At 30.2% G+C, this 16,559-nt stretch overlaps 1 protein-coding gene across 4 annotated transcripts; it reads left to right on the top strand.

Moving 5' to 3' along the window:
* Positions 1-3,497: 3,497 nt before the first annotated feature.
* On the top strand, positions 3,498-15,751 carry LOC111030100 (esterase FE4-like). Of its 4 annotated transcripts, XM_022309450.1 has the most exons (12): positions 3,498-3,666; positions 3,735-3,803; positions 6,884-7,034; positions 8,707-8,844; positions 8,939-9,092; positions 10,251-10,436; positions 12,516-12,703; positions 13,725-13,887; positions 14,315-14,475; positions 14,669-14,837; positions 15,250-15,382; positions 15,497-15,656. In XM_022309450.1, the coding sequence occupies exons 3-12, from the start codon at positions 6,906-6,908 to the stop codon at positions 15,654-15,656; spliced, it is 1,581 nt and encodes a 526-aa protein (XP_022165142.1). In that variant the 5' UTR covers positions 3,498-3,666; positions 3,735-3,803; positions 6,884-6,905. The 4 variants fall into 4 exon arrangements, with proteins under 4 accessions (XP_022165142.1, XP_022165141.1, XP_022165143.1 ...); XM_022309449.1 differs by having other exon boundaries at positions 3,498-3,803; positions 15,497-15,751; XM_022309451.1 differs by having other exon boundaries at positions 3,498-3,803; positions 8,942-9,092.
* Positions 15,752-16,559: the final 808 nt, after the last annotated feature.

The raw sequence follows: 16,559 nt of genomic DNA, 5'->3' as shown, positions 1-16,559 counted from the left end.
TATCACTCGTTCGTATTGCATATTTATATGTTTTATTTAATGTTTTTATTTATATGTATTGTGTAACTCAATACATATTTTGCTTATGGCCTTTTTTTCAGTTGTTGAAAATTATTTTTTTTTTTTTAAACTGTGATTAAGAATTTTTCTTCTTTACCTTTAACTAGTCTTGTAAATTACAAAATTAATAATGTTGATTAGAGTGTAGGCTTATAATATTATATAGTTTTCAAGCAAACTGAAACATTTACACTAATCTGCTGAGTTACTTAGTCACAGCTATTAGTTGTATTATCATTTTCATGCTTATTAAGTTGTTCAGGCTCAGATTTCCTAAACAATTTCTGTTTAGTTTTTAATAATTATATTTTTGCATTATCATAATAATTATAATTTAGAAACATTATTAAAAAAGAAAAAACTAATAAGCACTAACGGTAAAATAAATGCATGTTAATATATTGATTTTGTTAACAGACTACGCGTTAAATATCATGTGGTTTTAAATAGCTCGAAATGTTTTTACAATCGAGTATCGTACTTGTTTTATCAAAATGAATTTATTGTTTGTTTTAAATTTTTTTATCTGCCGTATCATTGTGAATTTGTATATGTACATTTATTTATTTATTTATTTATGTTATTGATTTTTTTTGTTAATTTTTACACGTTGACAAAAGAATAACATCGTATGTACTGGCAAATTATTGTTTTTATACGTTATCACTACATTTGTACATGTTTATATGTCTATGGTTATATTATGTCGTTGAGAAAACGTAAAATATATTGTATTGTGATTGTTTTAGAATTACCTATCGCGCAGATCTTTTAAAATTATTGATTACAATTTTTATGTTAACTGAGTTGTTAGTGTATATGATATCAATAATTGACTAATACATCTCATCACCTGTTTGTAAGACAAACAAATAAGTGCATAAGAAAAAAAATACACGTAATTTTATTCTAAAAAAATACTGTTTTTTCATTGTTACCCATTACTGGTTAGAGTTCTATCTGCATATAAAACTGCACTCTTTAATTCTTCAAAACAGTATAGAATCATTAAAATGATTAAATATATAATAATTATTTAGTGTACATTTTTTTTCTAGTACCTACAAAATATCAAATAAGCACCTGATAATTCTATGGAATTACACGTGTAATTTGTACATTACTATGCACTTAACTATTATGTAACATTAATTAACATGACCATTTTATGTTCATCTGAAATTTAAAATCAGGATTGACAAAACAGTATTACAATAAAAAAGGAAAATACTATAAAATAAATCACGTACAACAAAAATATTAAACATAGTGTTTATTAATATTAATTTTAGTGTTTCAAATTCAATTTTAATAATATTAAATGATAAGAGTTTAAATTTAATTGTATTAAGATACTTTAAAAAAGCATAGTACCTAATATGTACATAATATTGTATAGTCATACGTAATAGGTTTTTTGAATTATATCATAGCATAAAGTAGCCTATGTATCATACTATCTGTCCCCTCCGGATGTTGCACGGACAAAGAATTGTTTTTTTTTTTATGTCCATCATACAATATTCATACCGCTGATTGAATAATATGCTTTTGTGGCGTCGCATATCCGGTGCTTCTTTTTTTGTAGAAAGTGTAAAATCAAAAATTGGGCTTGAGATCTAGCAATAAGCTTTTCATTTAGCTTAAATGAAAATGTATTTACTTGTAATGGACAATATTTAGCCATTTATTTATGCAGTTTATCAGGTGGGCAGTCCACCTGCTGTGAATACTGCGGACATGAGATGTAAGTGCAACCTATGTAGGCAATATCTAGATAACTACTCTAATTCGAATATCCCAATTATAATTCTGCAGTGCCAAATAAATTATAAAGCGTGTGCCACGGAATGAAACGAGTAATTTCCAAGCACATTTAGAGCATTAGAAAAATCATAATTTCAAATTTCAAACTTTTTTTCATTACCTATGTGAAAAATTAAGCAAATACGTTAAAACAGTAGAATTTTGGGTTATGTTACTGGACAGATGGCGCTACTGTTGTGTTCCCACAACCCCTCATTTTCCACTTTAAGGGTTGAATTTCCAAAAATCATTTATTATCCGACGTCCACGTGGCTATGTCATAGCTATCTGTATACCAAATTTAAGCCCGGTCCGTCCAATGGTTTGGGCTGTGCGTTGATAGTACAGTCAGTCAGCCACTGTCACCTTATCGGTAATTTTATAGATAAAACATAAAATAAAATCATTGATATTATAAAATTATATTTACATGTTAAGAGTCATCAATACTAAACGTTATTGTATATGTACATAATATAATAATAATTTGATGATTAAAATGTTGTACGTGAGTGGACACTGGTTGCATAAATAAATAAATACTTAATTCTTCTATTTTATTTAAAACTTAAAATATAATCTATCATTAAAGAAAAAGAAAATTTCAAAAAATGAAAATGATACTTAAGTTCAAAAACATCGGAACTGAGTTGAACAATATATAAAATTATCTTTTAAGGATACGGATCATGAAGTGTTATTAGTACCTAGCAAAGTGCAAAAAACTGATATTTTTAATAATTTAACGTGGTTTTCGGAAAAACGAGTCCAGTCAGCATTTTTGACACCCCCTTCCCACACGAATTATTCTTCACCACGTTCCTGATACTACCTCCTACTCATGTTGTGGTGAAAATTCTGTCGAGCCCCTCGAAAGAAGTTCCGGTAACGTCGTCGATAACACTCGAAAAATAAAAATTAACCCTAGCCCCCCCCCCCCATATAAATTCATCATGCTACGCGTATGCGGCAACATCACTGCGATATGTTGTTACGCCGCTATAGTAATGCTATTGTTATATAAGGTTCTTGTCTAGTAGTAAAGGTCCTATGGTTATCTATAACACGTCTCTGTATGATATAATAATATAATCGAATGGGTGCACCTATAGTCTATTTACCGTTATTGTATTGCATGCATATAATCTATGATTTACCTATATACATAGTAAATGATTAATAACATAATATTCTATTACTATCATACACCACCATGCCGGATGATCCTTTCTCCAAAGAACACCGATCATTTTAAAAACCATCGAAATTTATCGAAATATTTTTTATAAATGTACTGAACACTATTTGTATGGTTTTATTTTATTAGAAAAAAATGTATTTCCTGTTCTACGATAGAGAATATTATATTATTTTAACTATTTCGGTGTAGGTATAACGATCAAAAATTCGGACGAGTGAGTACAGTTATTAAAGTATACATTTGATGGGCGGCGAAATAGTTACCTGGGTAAAGCGTTGTTGAAACCCAAATATGCGCAATAATTATGGATTTAGGTATATCGATAAGATAATCACTCGGTATACCGTTACACAGAAATACGGAAGGACGCCGTACATCAAATGTGAGATGACGAGTCATAACTTATAACTATAATACTGTACTGTTAGATACGTAATGTGGCGTCAGTATTGTTTATGTGCTGGTGATGTCGAGTAGTCGCGTTACATAGATAATATATTTATATAGGTTAATAGGTATAGTAAATAAATAGTGTAACAGTTAATACCGTCGTCGTTGTTGTCGTCTTCTTTTCCGCGCGATTGTTTTTCGGTCCAAAAGTAGGTATTTTATAATAGATTTAATAAAAGGACGACTCTATTGAATTGTCTTCGTATTACGAACTTAGAAACATTCGTATCGGCAAAGGCAATTACGTGTTGCACGCTACAGACCACTTTCCGCCGGCCAAAAATTGGTAAGCTCACTATCGCCAATAGAAAATACAACCTGCAAGTAAGCAGTCATACATAATTACTGACTCGGATAACAATGATAACGGAGTCGGTCCATGCTGTGATAGGACCATAAATCATAAAAAATAATGTATTTATGCTGGGTGGTATAAAAAAATAATTAATTTATTGGTTACCTAAACCATTTTGTTTTTTTTAAAACTAAAGTCGATAAAAAATTTTTTGATCCATCAAAAAACTTGAAAATGTAATACAAGGTTACTTGTAAGTTGTTGTTAATGGAAATTAAAAAACAAAGTTGAGCGAAAATCCACAATAATTTTTTATGATCGCTTAAACTTAGAATTTTGATAAAATTCGTTAAAATCACGAAATTTGGCATATTATATTTAGTATAAAATTCATAAGAAATTTTCTATTTCTATTTAAGATTTATAAATTTAATACAAGATTCCTTACAAGTTTGTCCATCTTTATCAAAAAAAAAATTTCTACCGAAAAGTCAAATTAAATTGTTATGAGCGTTTAAAGTTGAATTTTTACTACATTGGATATTCACTCGATTTCTCTTGTAGCGGTTTTTTTATTTAGTTGTAATTCAAAAATAAATTACTGTAGACACTTGAAGTTTACACCAAATGTTTATTTCATCAGTTAATATACTTGATAAAATTTTCAAAATATTTTGACACGTTTTATGTTGTTGGCGGACATTTTCAATTTTCATTTTTGTTTTTCTATAAATGTCAATAAAATTGTATTGGTTGGGTCAACAAGCATGAAAATTTTAATAAAAGACTCTTGATAACTTGTTACATCAGCAGTTGAAAAATATTAAAAATACATAGGCAAGATTTTTTTTTTATAAGCATTTAAAGTTCAAATGTTGACAATATTTATGAAAATGGAAAATTTTAAATGATTTTGTAGTTAAAAATGTATAAAATGTTCAATTTTTATAGTCAAGGATGGAAAATTTAAAAAAAGGTTCCAATTAAGCAGTTTTTTCTATAACTTTTTTACAGACATTTTATTTTAAGTTCAAATTTGGACAAAATTGCATATGAACACAAAGAATAACGTGTATCATTTTGTTGTAATTCGGTTCCAAAACTGCCCAATTTTACACAGGTATATTTAATATTTTTCCAGCATCACTGATGATTTAAGAATAATATTAATTCAACTTATCGGCTACAATATAGGAGTTTCTTATCTAGTGTAGTACAGTCAGTACAGAAGTCTGTGATTATGTCATGTAGAGATGTAGAATTCTCTAGTTACGTATCTATTATAAATTTATCACATACATGACATACTTTTCGTTCGAAATTAACCGAGCATATACGAACGGATTATCTGGGGCTCCATGGTATTCATTTAACCTTTGTCCTTTGCTCCATCGTTCATTTGTTTTTCATGCTTTCGGCGGCAATGACCTCATCAAATGTACTGCCACAAGACAAGCACTCAAGTTTTATCCTCCTCCTTTCGCGCTTTTCATTTTCAAAATCAGTAATCACCCATTACAAAATACATTAGGTAACTTAGAAATTATAATATAAACTCAGGAATAAGTATTTATAGAAGATAGCTAGGAAATAATTCACCACATATAATGCGTTGTTAATTGTTGCACAGTACTGTGCGTCGGGCCCCGGGCGATTAGCAGCTTGGTAAGCAATGTACAATACGTCTAAAATATGTGTAGTGTGTACCTACTACCTAAACTATTCACAAAATCATGGTAATTCCAAATTTCATATATCAGCCCCTTATCTGGACGGCTACGAAAATACAATAAATTATTTACAACATGTTTTTTTATTTTTCATTTTACGAAATGACTACGTTCGGTTAAACCACTAATATCTAACAAGCACACTAATTTAAACACCAAACTTCTCATATATTAATCATTAATCAAGCCCATGTTGACTTATGGCCTACAATTGTGGGGCAATGCGAAAGTAACTAATGTAAATAAAATCCAAACCGTTCAAAATAAAATTTTAAGATTAATCACTAAAGCCCCACCATATGTCTCCAACTACTCTCTGCACACAGATCTAAACATAAAAACTGTTCATGCTGAAGCCATAACATATTACAAAAGATTTCACAACAGACTTCCATTTCATCCTAATCCCCTTATATCCAATATAGCTTCTCGCACAATTCCAGGCAACCCAACACGTCGACTAAAAATAAATTGGTGTCGTGATTTACTAAATGAATAATCCAAAAATTAAAAAAAAAATATATATATATATAAATACAATTAGGTAGTGCCTTCACTGGTTGGCTTCTTCCCTCACGATTTCATGTACAAAATATTATATCACATATTCTTATTGTGCCTAATGGGTACAGATTGTATATATCTTATTAAAATTTAAAAAAAAAAAATTTTACGAAATACAATTTGACCACTTCTATTTAAATTGTAATTGTGCCGAGTCGATACAATCGAATTTTAAGACTGGGGATGTGCCATCCCCTTACACGCCCTCCGGGTAGTTTATTACCCACCAAGCAATAACTATTGTTATATTATGGATAGTTATTCAATATTGTGCACAAAAATGATTTTAAAAAAAACAAATGATAATAATATTGAACATATAATAAATTGATTTTTAATTCAATAAAAATATTTCTACAAATCGTTAATTAATACTTTTAAGTTTTAATAAATTATTGTTTATATTAGTAGCGAGTATCAAGTATATAATAGGTGGTGTACGTATGTATTTTTTTAATGTTTAAAAGTCCCCCTTCCCCCGAGGTCGGCCACTGGGTGTATTTACTATATATTATTAAAAGTTCATCAAACTGTGTACAAAAATACATTTAAGGGGTGGTTCCAGGGATATGGTTGGGATGCTTTAGCCCTTAAGTAACAATATTCAGAAAACTTTCGATATTATAACATTTTTGTTTTTAACAATATACAATTTTTTAGGAATAGTGGCTCCCTTTTTTTCGTTTAAAAAACCAAAAACGGGTGGGGACTGTTTAGCACAATACTCAGTGCCCCCCCCCCCCCCCCAGAGCCGCCTCTGATACATTTCATTTTCAGATCACAGCAATTACTTGTGAAAATGGAAGTTGTCATTGAACAAGGTGCTCTCCATGGACATCAAAACAAAACATTACTGTCGAACAAACCTTATGTCAGTTTTCTTGGCATACCCTACGCCAAACCACCAGTTGACGACTTGAGATTCAAGGTAGTTTTGTATACATTTTTGGGTATATTACCTTATTTTGAATACATAATAACATTATGCAATATATTATACACTACTATAGGTATATCACATTACATATATTAGTTGATTTGGTAAAAAGTTATTAGATACAGTAACAGTATCCTTAGTAAAGTTTAGGATACACTGTAGTCTGTGTGTTATCGTTATTACTAATTTTTTAACGCAATATAATATAATATCATGTGACAAATGGCCTTCACATTACTACGACACATAATAATATGTCATAAATCATAATATATCTAAATCCATCTATCTTTATAAATGTGAAAATGAGATCTCTCTGTCCAATTTCATGTTGTTTTTTTAATGAAAATCGAAAGAGCATATAGGTATAATATCGCAGAACAGGTGTTAAGAATTGTTTTATCTATTATGGACCCAACTCTTGTGTACGAAATATTGAGGGATAAAATAGGAATAAACTGGTGACGCCATTTGTCTAGTATAATAAAATTATAAAAATGGAAAATAAAAAATAATTTGTAAAATGTTTTCTTTATAGACATAATAATATTTATATTACGTCTATGGTTTTCCATGTCGATGTGTTAGCGGGTAACACGACTTGGGCAATTATGGCATTTGGGCTTTAATGTATTTTCATTTAATTTTAAAAGACTGATTATGAAAATCTGTACAAAAATTAAGTTTTAAACTAAAGTAGTTCAGAGAGTGGGATGACTAGGATCCTGCACTCTCCGAATCAACTCTGCAGGTGATCTGTGATGGGCATAGGCGAAACTACTTTAGTTCAAAACTTAATTTTTTTTACAGATTTTCAGATCCTGGGCCTCCCGTCTCGCTTTCATCTTTCCCTTGCCCAGAAAAAATGTCGACTAATGGATAATGGAATTTTAACTCATGTTTTAAAAGCTTTGCTATAGTAAAATGTGTTAATAAAATACTTACTGTCTCGCCTAGTGTTCCCCGAGATTTTTTTTTTTTAAATATTTGTAAAAAAAAACTGTTATATAAAAAAAAAATGCTTTATTTCTACTGGGTAATTATAATATATATGTAACCAATAGCAACCAAAAAAAAAAACAACTAAAAAAACCAAAAATAAACAATTGACATTTTATGTAACCGTTGGCATTTGGTTACCATTCATATATATATATATAAACAGATTAAACTAATTTCTATTATTACTATTCTAATCAGTAACCAATGGCAATAATTTATAAACGAAAAAAAAATGTCGATGTCCAACGTGAATTCGTGAATCCATCAAAATGCTAGTGTGAGCACCTCTTTAAAATGCGAATTTTGGATTAATGCTTTCTTTATGTATCATTACATGGTGGCACACCACAAAGCTACTGTCAAAATGTTAAGCCCCATCATTGTTATTTCTATAGGCTCAACGTTGATCAATGATCAGTCAGTCAGTCAGAACACGTTCGATTATAATATGTAATACATATATATATATAGATTCTGCCAAACTACGTTTTTGAAGACATTGGATTACTATGATAAAAACTAATAATTAATTAATTTTTCTTAAATTATACACCATATATACGTCTTATAATTTAATTCTAATTTTAGATTAAATATAGTCTATAGATAGTATTGAATGCAGATAGTGTTTAAAATCATACTCGAAGATTTGATTTTATAGGCTCCAGTCAAACACCCGGGATGGTCCGGTGTTCTAGAAGCTATTTCAGAAGGAAACAAATGCATGCAGTACGCTTTCATGACGGACCACATCATAGGAAGCGAAGATTGTCTATACCTGAACGTATTGGTCCCACAGGTCGTAAAAACAGCTTGTACCTTATAATATTATTTTTTTATTGTATAGTTTTTTTTAATTCGTGTGCATTATGATCGTAACTCACTGTTATTAGCAGAACGAACTGCATGAAAAACTTGCTGTTATGGTGTTCATACACGGAGGAGCCTTTAAGTTTGGCTGTGGATCAGTAAATGAACACTGCCCCGATTACTTGTTAGACGAGAACGTGATTGTCGTCACTATGAATTATCGTTTGAACGTCTTAGGTGATTGTTTACAGATTTAAATACCTGCTATTATTGTTCGGTATATTGACATATACACGGGCGTTCTTTTAACAGTTTCTAAACTTAAAAGATGAATTCATCTCTTTAAAAAATCATAATTTTTTTGAAAATAATAGCCCGAAGTCAGTTTTGAGAAAAAAATATTTTTTTAAAATTCTCAATATACATTTTTAATTTTATACTCTGGAGCAGAATATATAGGTATCTTAACATGTTTATATATATATATATATGCATCAATTTTGGTAGTTACAACTTATGAGTATTCGAAGTATAGCCAGTATAGGTTTAGGTATGTGAGCGAAGTGGTGTGGTACATTGGGTCTCCGGTTCCGCAAAATATCAATCTACATTTACTAGTAATTAAATACTTAATTAAAACAGACTATACATTTTAAAATCGGTACAGAAAAAATCTGAAGAAAATTATTTAGCTATGAAATATTAATTGTAAAATTTAATCAGTCATGTAATGCTATTCAAAATATTAAAAAGCTTATAAAATGATGGAATTATTAATAAAATATATTTAAAAAAATGTTATTTAAAATAAATAATAATTTAAAAAAAATTTAAATTATGGATAGTAACAATAAACAAAGTAATAATTACTAATTACGAGTCATTATAGTCTAATAATGTAGCACATTTTAAGTAGTGCACTAGTCTAAACGTTATATATATAGGTAGGGTATGGATGGTTTTATATTGTTTTAATTATTATATTATTATTATTATTATTAAAATAAACAAAAAATACATTAATACAGATATTTTAAATAAATATAATTTATGTATATTCAGTATCCATACCTAGATTAAAATTATTACTTTCACCACCTTGAGCCAAATAAATATTTTTTAATTATGATGTATAATTTAAAATAAAACGTACATATTAATTTTTCTAGTTTTTGTGGGAACGAAGTAAACAAAAATTTATATATTTAGTGGATTTTATGTTAGGCATTAGTATACTAAAGTAGTATAAGTAACTTAGTATACCTATAGGTAAGTTTGATATCATCGCGCCTTTAGTCCTAAATCACCCGATGTTGCCTCACCCTATACTCAATGGTTACGTCAGTTCAATATAATAATGCAACTAACAAAATTCATCACAGATTTTGTGTTTAGGTTTTCTAAACTTGGATATTGATGAGTGTCCTGGTAACATGGGCTTGAAAGATCAACTATTTGCAATCAAATGGATAAAAGCAAATATAGCTGCGTTTGGGGGTGACGCCGACAATATCACTATCTTCGGTGAAAGTGCTGGGTCAGCATCTGTTCATTATCACACGATGTCTCCACAATCCACAGGTTAAATTTCAATATTTCAATATTGCTACTACGTACAACATAAATGTATAAAACATAAAATCGTAATTCATCATTATATTAAACCCCGCAGCAATAAGTGAGTGTTTTGTGAATAAAATAATTGCACAAAAATATCTACTTATGTGTTTAAAAAACAAGAGAGAACGAGGATAATATTGTCGCACTTATGCTTATGCTGTTTTATCAATTATCAACTACTACAAGAAATCCGAACAAATGACGACGTATAGTATAATAGACGAGGAATGATAGGTGTTACGTGTAAATGTGTAATACATATTGAAGCCAATATATTTTTATTTTATTTTATTTTAATTTTAAGAAATACGAGCGTAGCCCAAAGTGCAGTACCTAAATGAAAGTTAAATCTTACATACAAGTAACAAATTTAATGGAAGTGAAACGGAACCAGGTTTCTAAATTAGGGTGAAGACGATGAGTGGACATTAGCAAGGTGCGTCATGTGGTGAATAGGATTGTTCGAACTGTAGTTGGTGGCGCGCATATTGGGATAGCAAAACTGGTGGTAAAGCGGGTCCGACGTGGAGGGCCACGAAAGTTGATAAGAGAAAGGAGCGTGGGAGCATCGGCAGAGCCATCAATGAGGTTTTTGAGAAAGTCCAAGCTACTATCAACTCTTCTGTCGGCTAGCATTGAAATACTGAGTTCATGGAGTAGCCATGCATCAAATGGGGAGTATTCAACAAGTTACCCGCATAAGATAGAAAGCGCCTCTGAACTAGCTCAATGATTGCAGAGTCAGAGGCTGTGTGAGGACACCAGAGAACTGAACCATATTCAAACAGAGGTCGCACTAATGATCAAAAGAGTGCGCTCGGTGGCTCTGGAGACTGGAGAGAGTCTGACGGTATTCGTTTTATGAATCCTAACGTCTTTTATGCCTTACAACTTATTGATAGTATATGATGGTGAAAATTGAGATCTGAGAAAAATAGAACCACCCGGTGTTTTTTTTTGACTGATCAATGTTAGATTGATATAATTAGTCGAGTAGGTGTGAAGAGTAAAAGAACGGGATCTGGTGAAGAACACGGATTGGCATTTATTCACGTTCAACTTAATAATAGTTAATAGGAAAGTATAAAAACGGATACGCTAGGTATTCATTGGAAACGTTCTCTGTACCTATTTAGACTTTAGAGCAGGGGTCGGCAAGTAATTTCTATTGGAGTCCTGAATTGTAAATTAAACAGACTGGAAAGGCTTCAACCCTTTCAGGCAATACAAAACAATATAGTTCTGTCCACTCTTTCATAAACTTCCTATTTTCGATGTCAATTTTCAATTTTGAGTATCTTACTCAACATATTGAACGAATAATAAGAAGAACTGAAGAAATAATATACATGTTGACAGGGTCCAGAGTTTTGCCTTCCGCGGTCCAGATGCGGACCACGTCCGCCAGTTGCCGACCCCTGCTTTAGAGCAATATAATTGAAATTAAATAATACATTTAATTAACTGTTCTCGTAATTATTAAGGCGTAATATTAGACGTGTCAAAACCATTGGAAACTTCATTGTGGAGAGTAAATTAAATATAATATATTATATTATATTAGATATTAGATTGCAGGTATACCGTAATAATACCTGCTTTATAGATATATTTTTAATTTTTAATTTTTTTTTTTCAATTCGCAATAATTGGTACTAATTAATTCAAAATTGTAACACGTTATATAATACTTTATTGGTAGGTATTCTAGAAATAATTTACCAAAAGTATCTTCGTTACTTAAAAATAATTCTATTGAAATTACGTAACATGTTACAAACAAAGTAACGCCTTTACTGTAACCAGTTACTTTGTAGTTTTATTATGTTATTACCCAATACTGGTTATAATCTATTTGAGACACCCTCCGATCTCTCTATGATAAATTCACGGATTTATATGGTCATGTTAGCTTCACACATTTTGTACCATTCCTGGTTTATTCTATTGATGTCTATGATCGATATGAATATTGTTATCGCGGTTAGGTTATAGAACACGATGATAACCGTTAACTTTGGTAATTTGTTATTATTTAAGGTTTATTCCAAAAGGCAATCATGCAAAGTGGATGTGCCTTTAATCCATGGGCGTTCAATGAAGATCACAAAGTTACAGCATTTAAGTTGGCCAAAAATGTAGGATGTTCAAGTAGTGATCCCGAGGAAATAGTAAAATACTTAAAAAACGTACCTGCCATTGATTTGGTGAAAGGAACACAATTTAAGGTTTGTAAATATTGACTTTTAATGAGTTTCTTCACTGGTACCTACTACCTAGGCAGTGACAGCCGACAGGTATCGACCTAGGTATATGAACACGAAGGAAAATATTGTAACTTGTTACGTAATAGGTACAACTTGATAAGTGGAGAACATTAATAGGTTCTGTTTATCCACGGGCATCAATAAAAATTAAAATAATTATTCTAAATAATAATAAATAATAATACACAAAAACAATATTTGTAATAAGTATGCTTATATAATTCGCATCTATAGCCTAAAACCTAAATGACACTGTTAGTGTTGAGCAAATTAGTTAAAATATGTACGATATAATATGGACTCAACACAGTGTGTAGGTTTACTCATTTTAACATAAATTCATCTTCAAATCTTGACAAAAGTTCTGCAGTTCTTCATTCATAGATGTTTGATCATGAAATCGTTGGAATAAATCCCGTCTATGAGCGAGGATAATGGCGAATGGAGGTATTAAAATCTACAATAATATTATGTGCGTGCGTGATGACTATACCTTGATGCGACTGAACTAAAGCCGAAAGAGACATTAAGCATTCAAATAAGCGGACGATGGTGCCTGTGGTGAACTTTTGTACCTAAGCTTAAGCTTTATCATTCGGTCTGAGAAGCTCACACGTTTACCATGAAATTTGTACAGAACTTCCGAGTATAAAAATTATAATTATGAGGATCTGGAACTGAGACCAAAAGAATCGGTATACTTGATGCAGTTACAGCCTACAGGATTAACTTAAAGATCGGGAACTTTTTAACACATAGTTAGAAAAATCATCAGGATCATAATACAATTATAAAGTGAACACAATATAACTATTCTGTCCAAAAATATATTTTAAGAAAGAAAATTATTGCGTCTTACACGTGGTTTTTTATACTAAGGTATTATATATTATGTGTTTTGCAAACGATCCGCCCTGTTTGTGAAATAAAAAGGTATTTAGGTATAGATAATAATATTATTCATTATTATTTATTTTTTAAGGATGAAACAGCTTTTATGGATTACAAGTTCGTACCATCTATTGAAAGTGACAGGGTCGGTAATCCATTTTTACCGGCTCATCCTAAACAATTAGTCAACGATACAACTCCAGTACCCGTAATCATTGGCCTTAACAATATGGAAGGGATTATAGCATTAAGTGGTAAATATATTTTTAATTAAATTATAATAAAAAACAATGTACTTACCTAATATTGTTTAACTACATTTTATCTGAAACATACACAACATTCATTTTTTTTTAAATAATTACAAATATTACGTAGCGATGAGTTATATACGTAGGTATAAGTGGTATAACATAATTCCTGTATAATGCAATGAAATCAAATAAACTTAGGCCATTAAGATCAAAATTATTTCATAAAATAAAATTTCACAATTAATACGAAGATGAGTATGGAAAAATATGTAGGTATTTAAAAATAAATTTTTTATAGATAATAGCTGGTATTATTATTATATTTATTAATTCATTATACACGTTAACTGCAGGTATCATATTGAATGAGAGTTAATAGAAAAGAAGTACCCATTTTAAATATTAACCGTAATGTTTTCACATTTAGATTACAGAATAGGTCAATTTTCCGATGATCGCATAACAGATGAAATATCAGAACTGCTTAAAAATCGGTACAGCACTGAAGTCATAACTAAAATAAAAGATTTTTATTTCAATAAATGTAGTATTGAATCTGAAACAACAAAATTGGAACAAATATGTCACGTAAGCACAATGTATTGTTAATAATATAATAACTAATCAACAGACAACTGCAATTATATGTGTAAATGACTATTTTATTTATAAAATATGATAGATTATTAAAAACATTTACATTTAAATTAATTTTGTTATCTGTCAAAAAAACTTCGGTTCTATAGATATGTAATTATTATATATTTATACCAATACGCAGTTGCACAGTGATGTATTATTTGTCAAAGACTTTTATCGTGGCTTCGATAATTTCCTGAAACAAGGCGTCTCACCGGTTTACAAATACGAATTCAAATTCGACGGAGAACTTAACGCTGTCAAAAACATGGTTTTTGCTACGAGACCAATACTTCGTCAAGCCATAAAAGGTTATTAGTTATTAAAATAGTATTACCTACCTTAGTCCAAGGATCTAAGATCTATTTAATGTTATCCCAATCGATATGACAATATAACTATCTGTGGGAATTTTTTTTCTATTTAAATACATTTAATTTGTCGAATACCTATTTTTGTCTTCACCTACGTCAAAATGTTTGTATTTATTCCGATCTTGCAGATGAAAAAAATATTTGGGTTATTATTAAAAAACTTGTAACACTCTTACATATTTTATTTCAAAATATAATATATAGTGTCTTAACTCTTAAGTACTACCTATTTATATGTACCTACATTAAATAACCATACAACTTGTTTCACTTTATTGAACCCAAAACAATATTTTTATTGAACACTGGAATAACGATTTAAGACAATTTCGATTTCTCATACCTACAGGTGCATGTCATGCGGACGAAATTTATTATTTGTTCCATAATAAACTATCTGGGGTCCTCCCAAAACCCAACTCTCCGGAACTCGAGATGTGTAAGACGATGGGTAAGATGTGGTCCAATTTCGCAAAATCGGGGTATGTTGATGAATATCTTAAATTCGTATAGTATATAAATATTATGACTCTATCACAATTATGTGTTTGGACGGGACTAAAGCGAATCATTACGTTCGAGGTTTTTTTTTTTAGCGATCCCAATTCGTCAGATTTAAGTTTCAAATGGATTAACGCAAGCTTAAGTGACCCGAAGTACCTGTCAATTGATGGAGACAGGACACGTATGGCCGAAGGGATGTTAAACAGTAACAGATTACGCCTTTGGCAAGACATATCGGGATCCGTTGTTTAGTCTATAACAAAAATAATTATTTTCCTTAATCATACGTGATTATTATAATATACATTATCTACATATATAAATATATTATAACATATTGCTTGATACTTTTTTCGCATAGTAAAAAACCCATAATTTCAGTGTTTGTACTCTGCAGTACACTGTGGTATGTACCTATGAAAAATATATATCCCTTAAAAAAAAACAAAAACCTAAATACGCCACTGACATATATTACACATGACTTATACTATACTGCAGTGCAGTTATACGTACTTTGTCTCTTTTTTAGATTTAAATCCACTATGGCGTGTATTACAAATTCGGGGATCGATCTTATAGTGTTGTACAATTTAATTGCTAATTGATTTCAATCTGTCCGAAAAAACTCCACAATTGGGTCGGACAACTTCATCATACGTATGATCTAGATTCTAGAAGTGCAAGAAGAAATTATTTTTAAAATATACACGCGTTTTAAAGATGTGCAAATGCAAAGGCTTTGATTTAAAACATTAAATACATTACACGAGAGTTGTTGTTTAAATTTTCCATTTACAAAAAAAACAACGTCTGTGTTCAACAAAGGTGTAGGCTTAGTATTTATCTGCAACGCCGCGAAATCGTAATTTTGTGTTTGACATGCCACATGCATCGGTAATAAATTACATTCGTAATAATTATGAAAACATCTGCGTAGATATTTATTAATTATTATTACCTACTAATTCATACTTGTATTTCAACAGACAAAACACAAAATGACCTTAACTTTAAAATTTAAAAAAAAAGCTTTACTTAAGTAGGCTATACTTTAATTTGCGTCAAGCTTCTTAAAATCATCAATTTCCGCAAACAAACTGATATTTACAAATTACAACAGCTAACTCTTGTTACACCATTTAATTATAAATT

Source organism: Myzus persicae, unplaced genomic scaffold (genome assembly GCF_001856785.1).
Source record: "Myzus persicae strain clone G006 unplaced genomic scaffold, MPER_G0061.0, whole genome shotgun sequence".
In the NCBI taxonomy this organism is placed as follows: domain Eukaryota; kingdom Metazoa; phylum Arthropoda; class Insecta; order Hemiptera; family Aphididae; genus Myzus; species Myzus persicae.
This window is presented reverse-complemented; position numbering and strand designations above follow the sequence as displayed.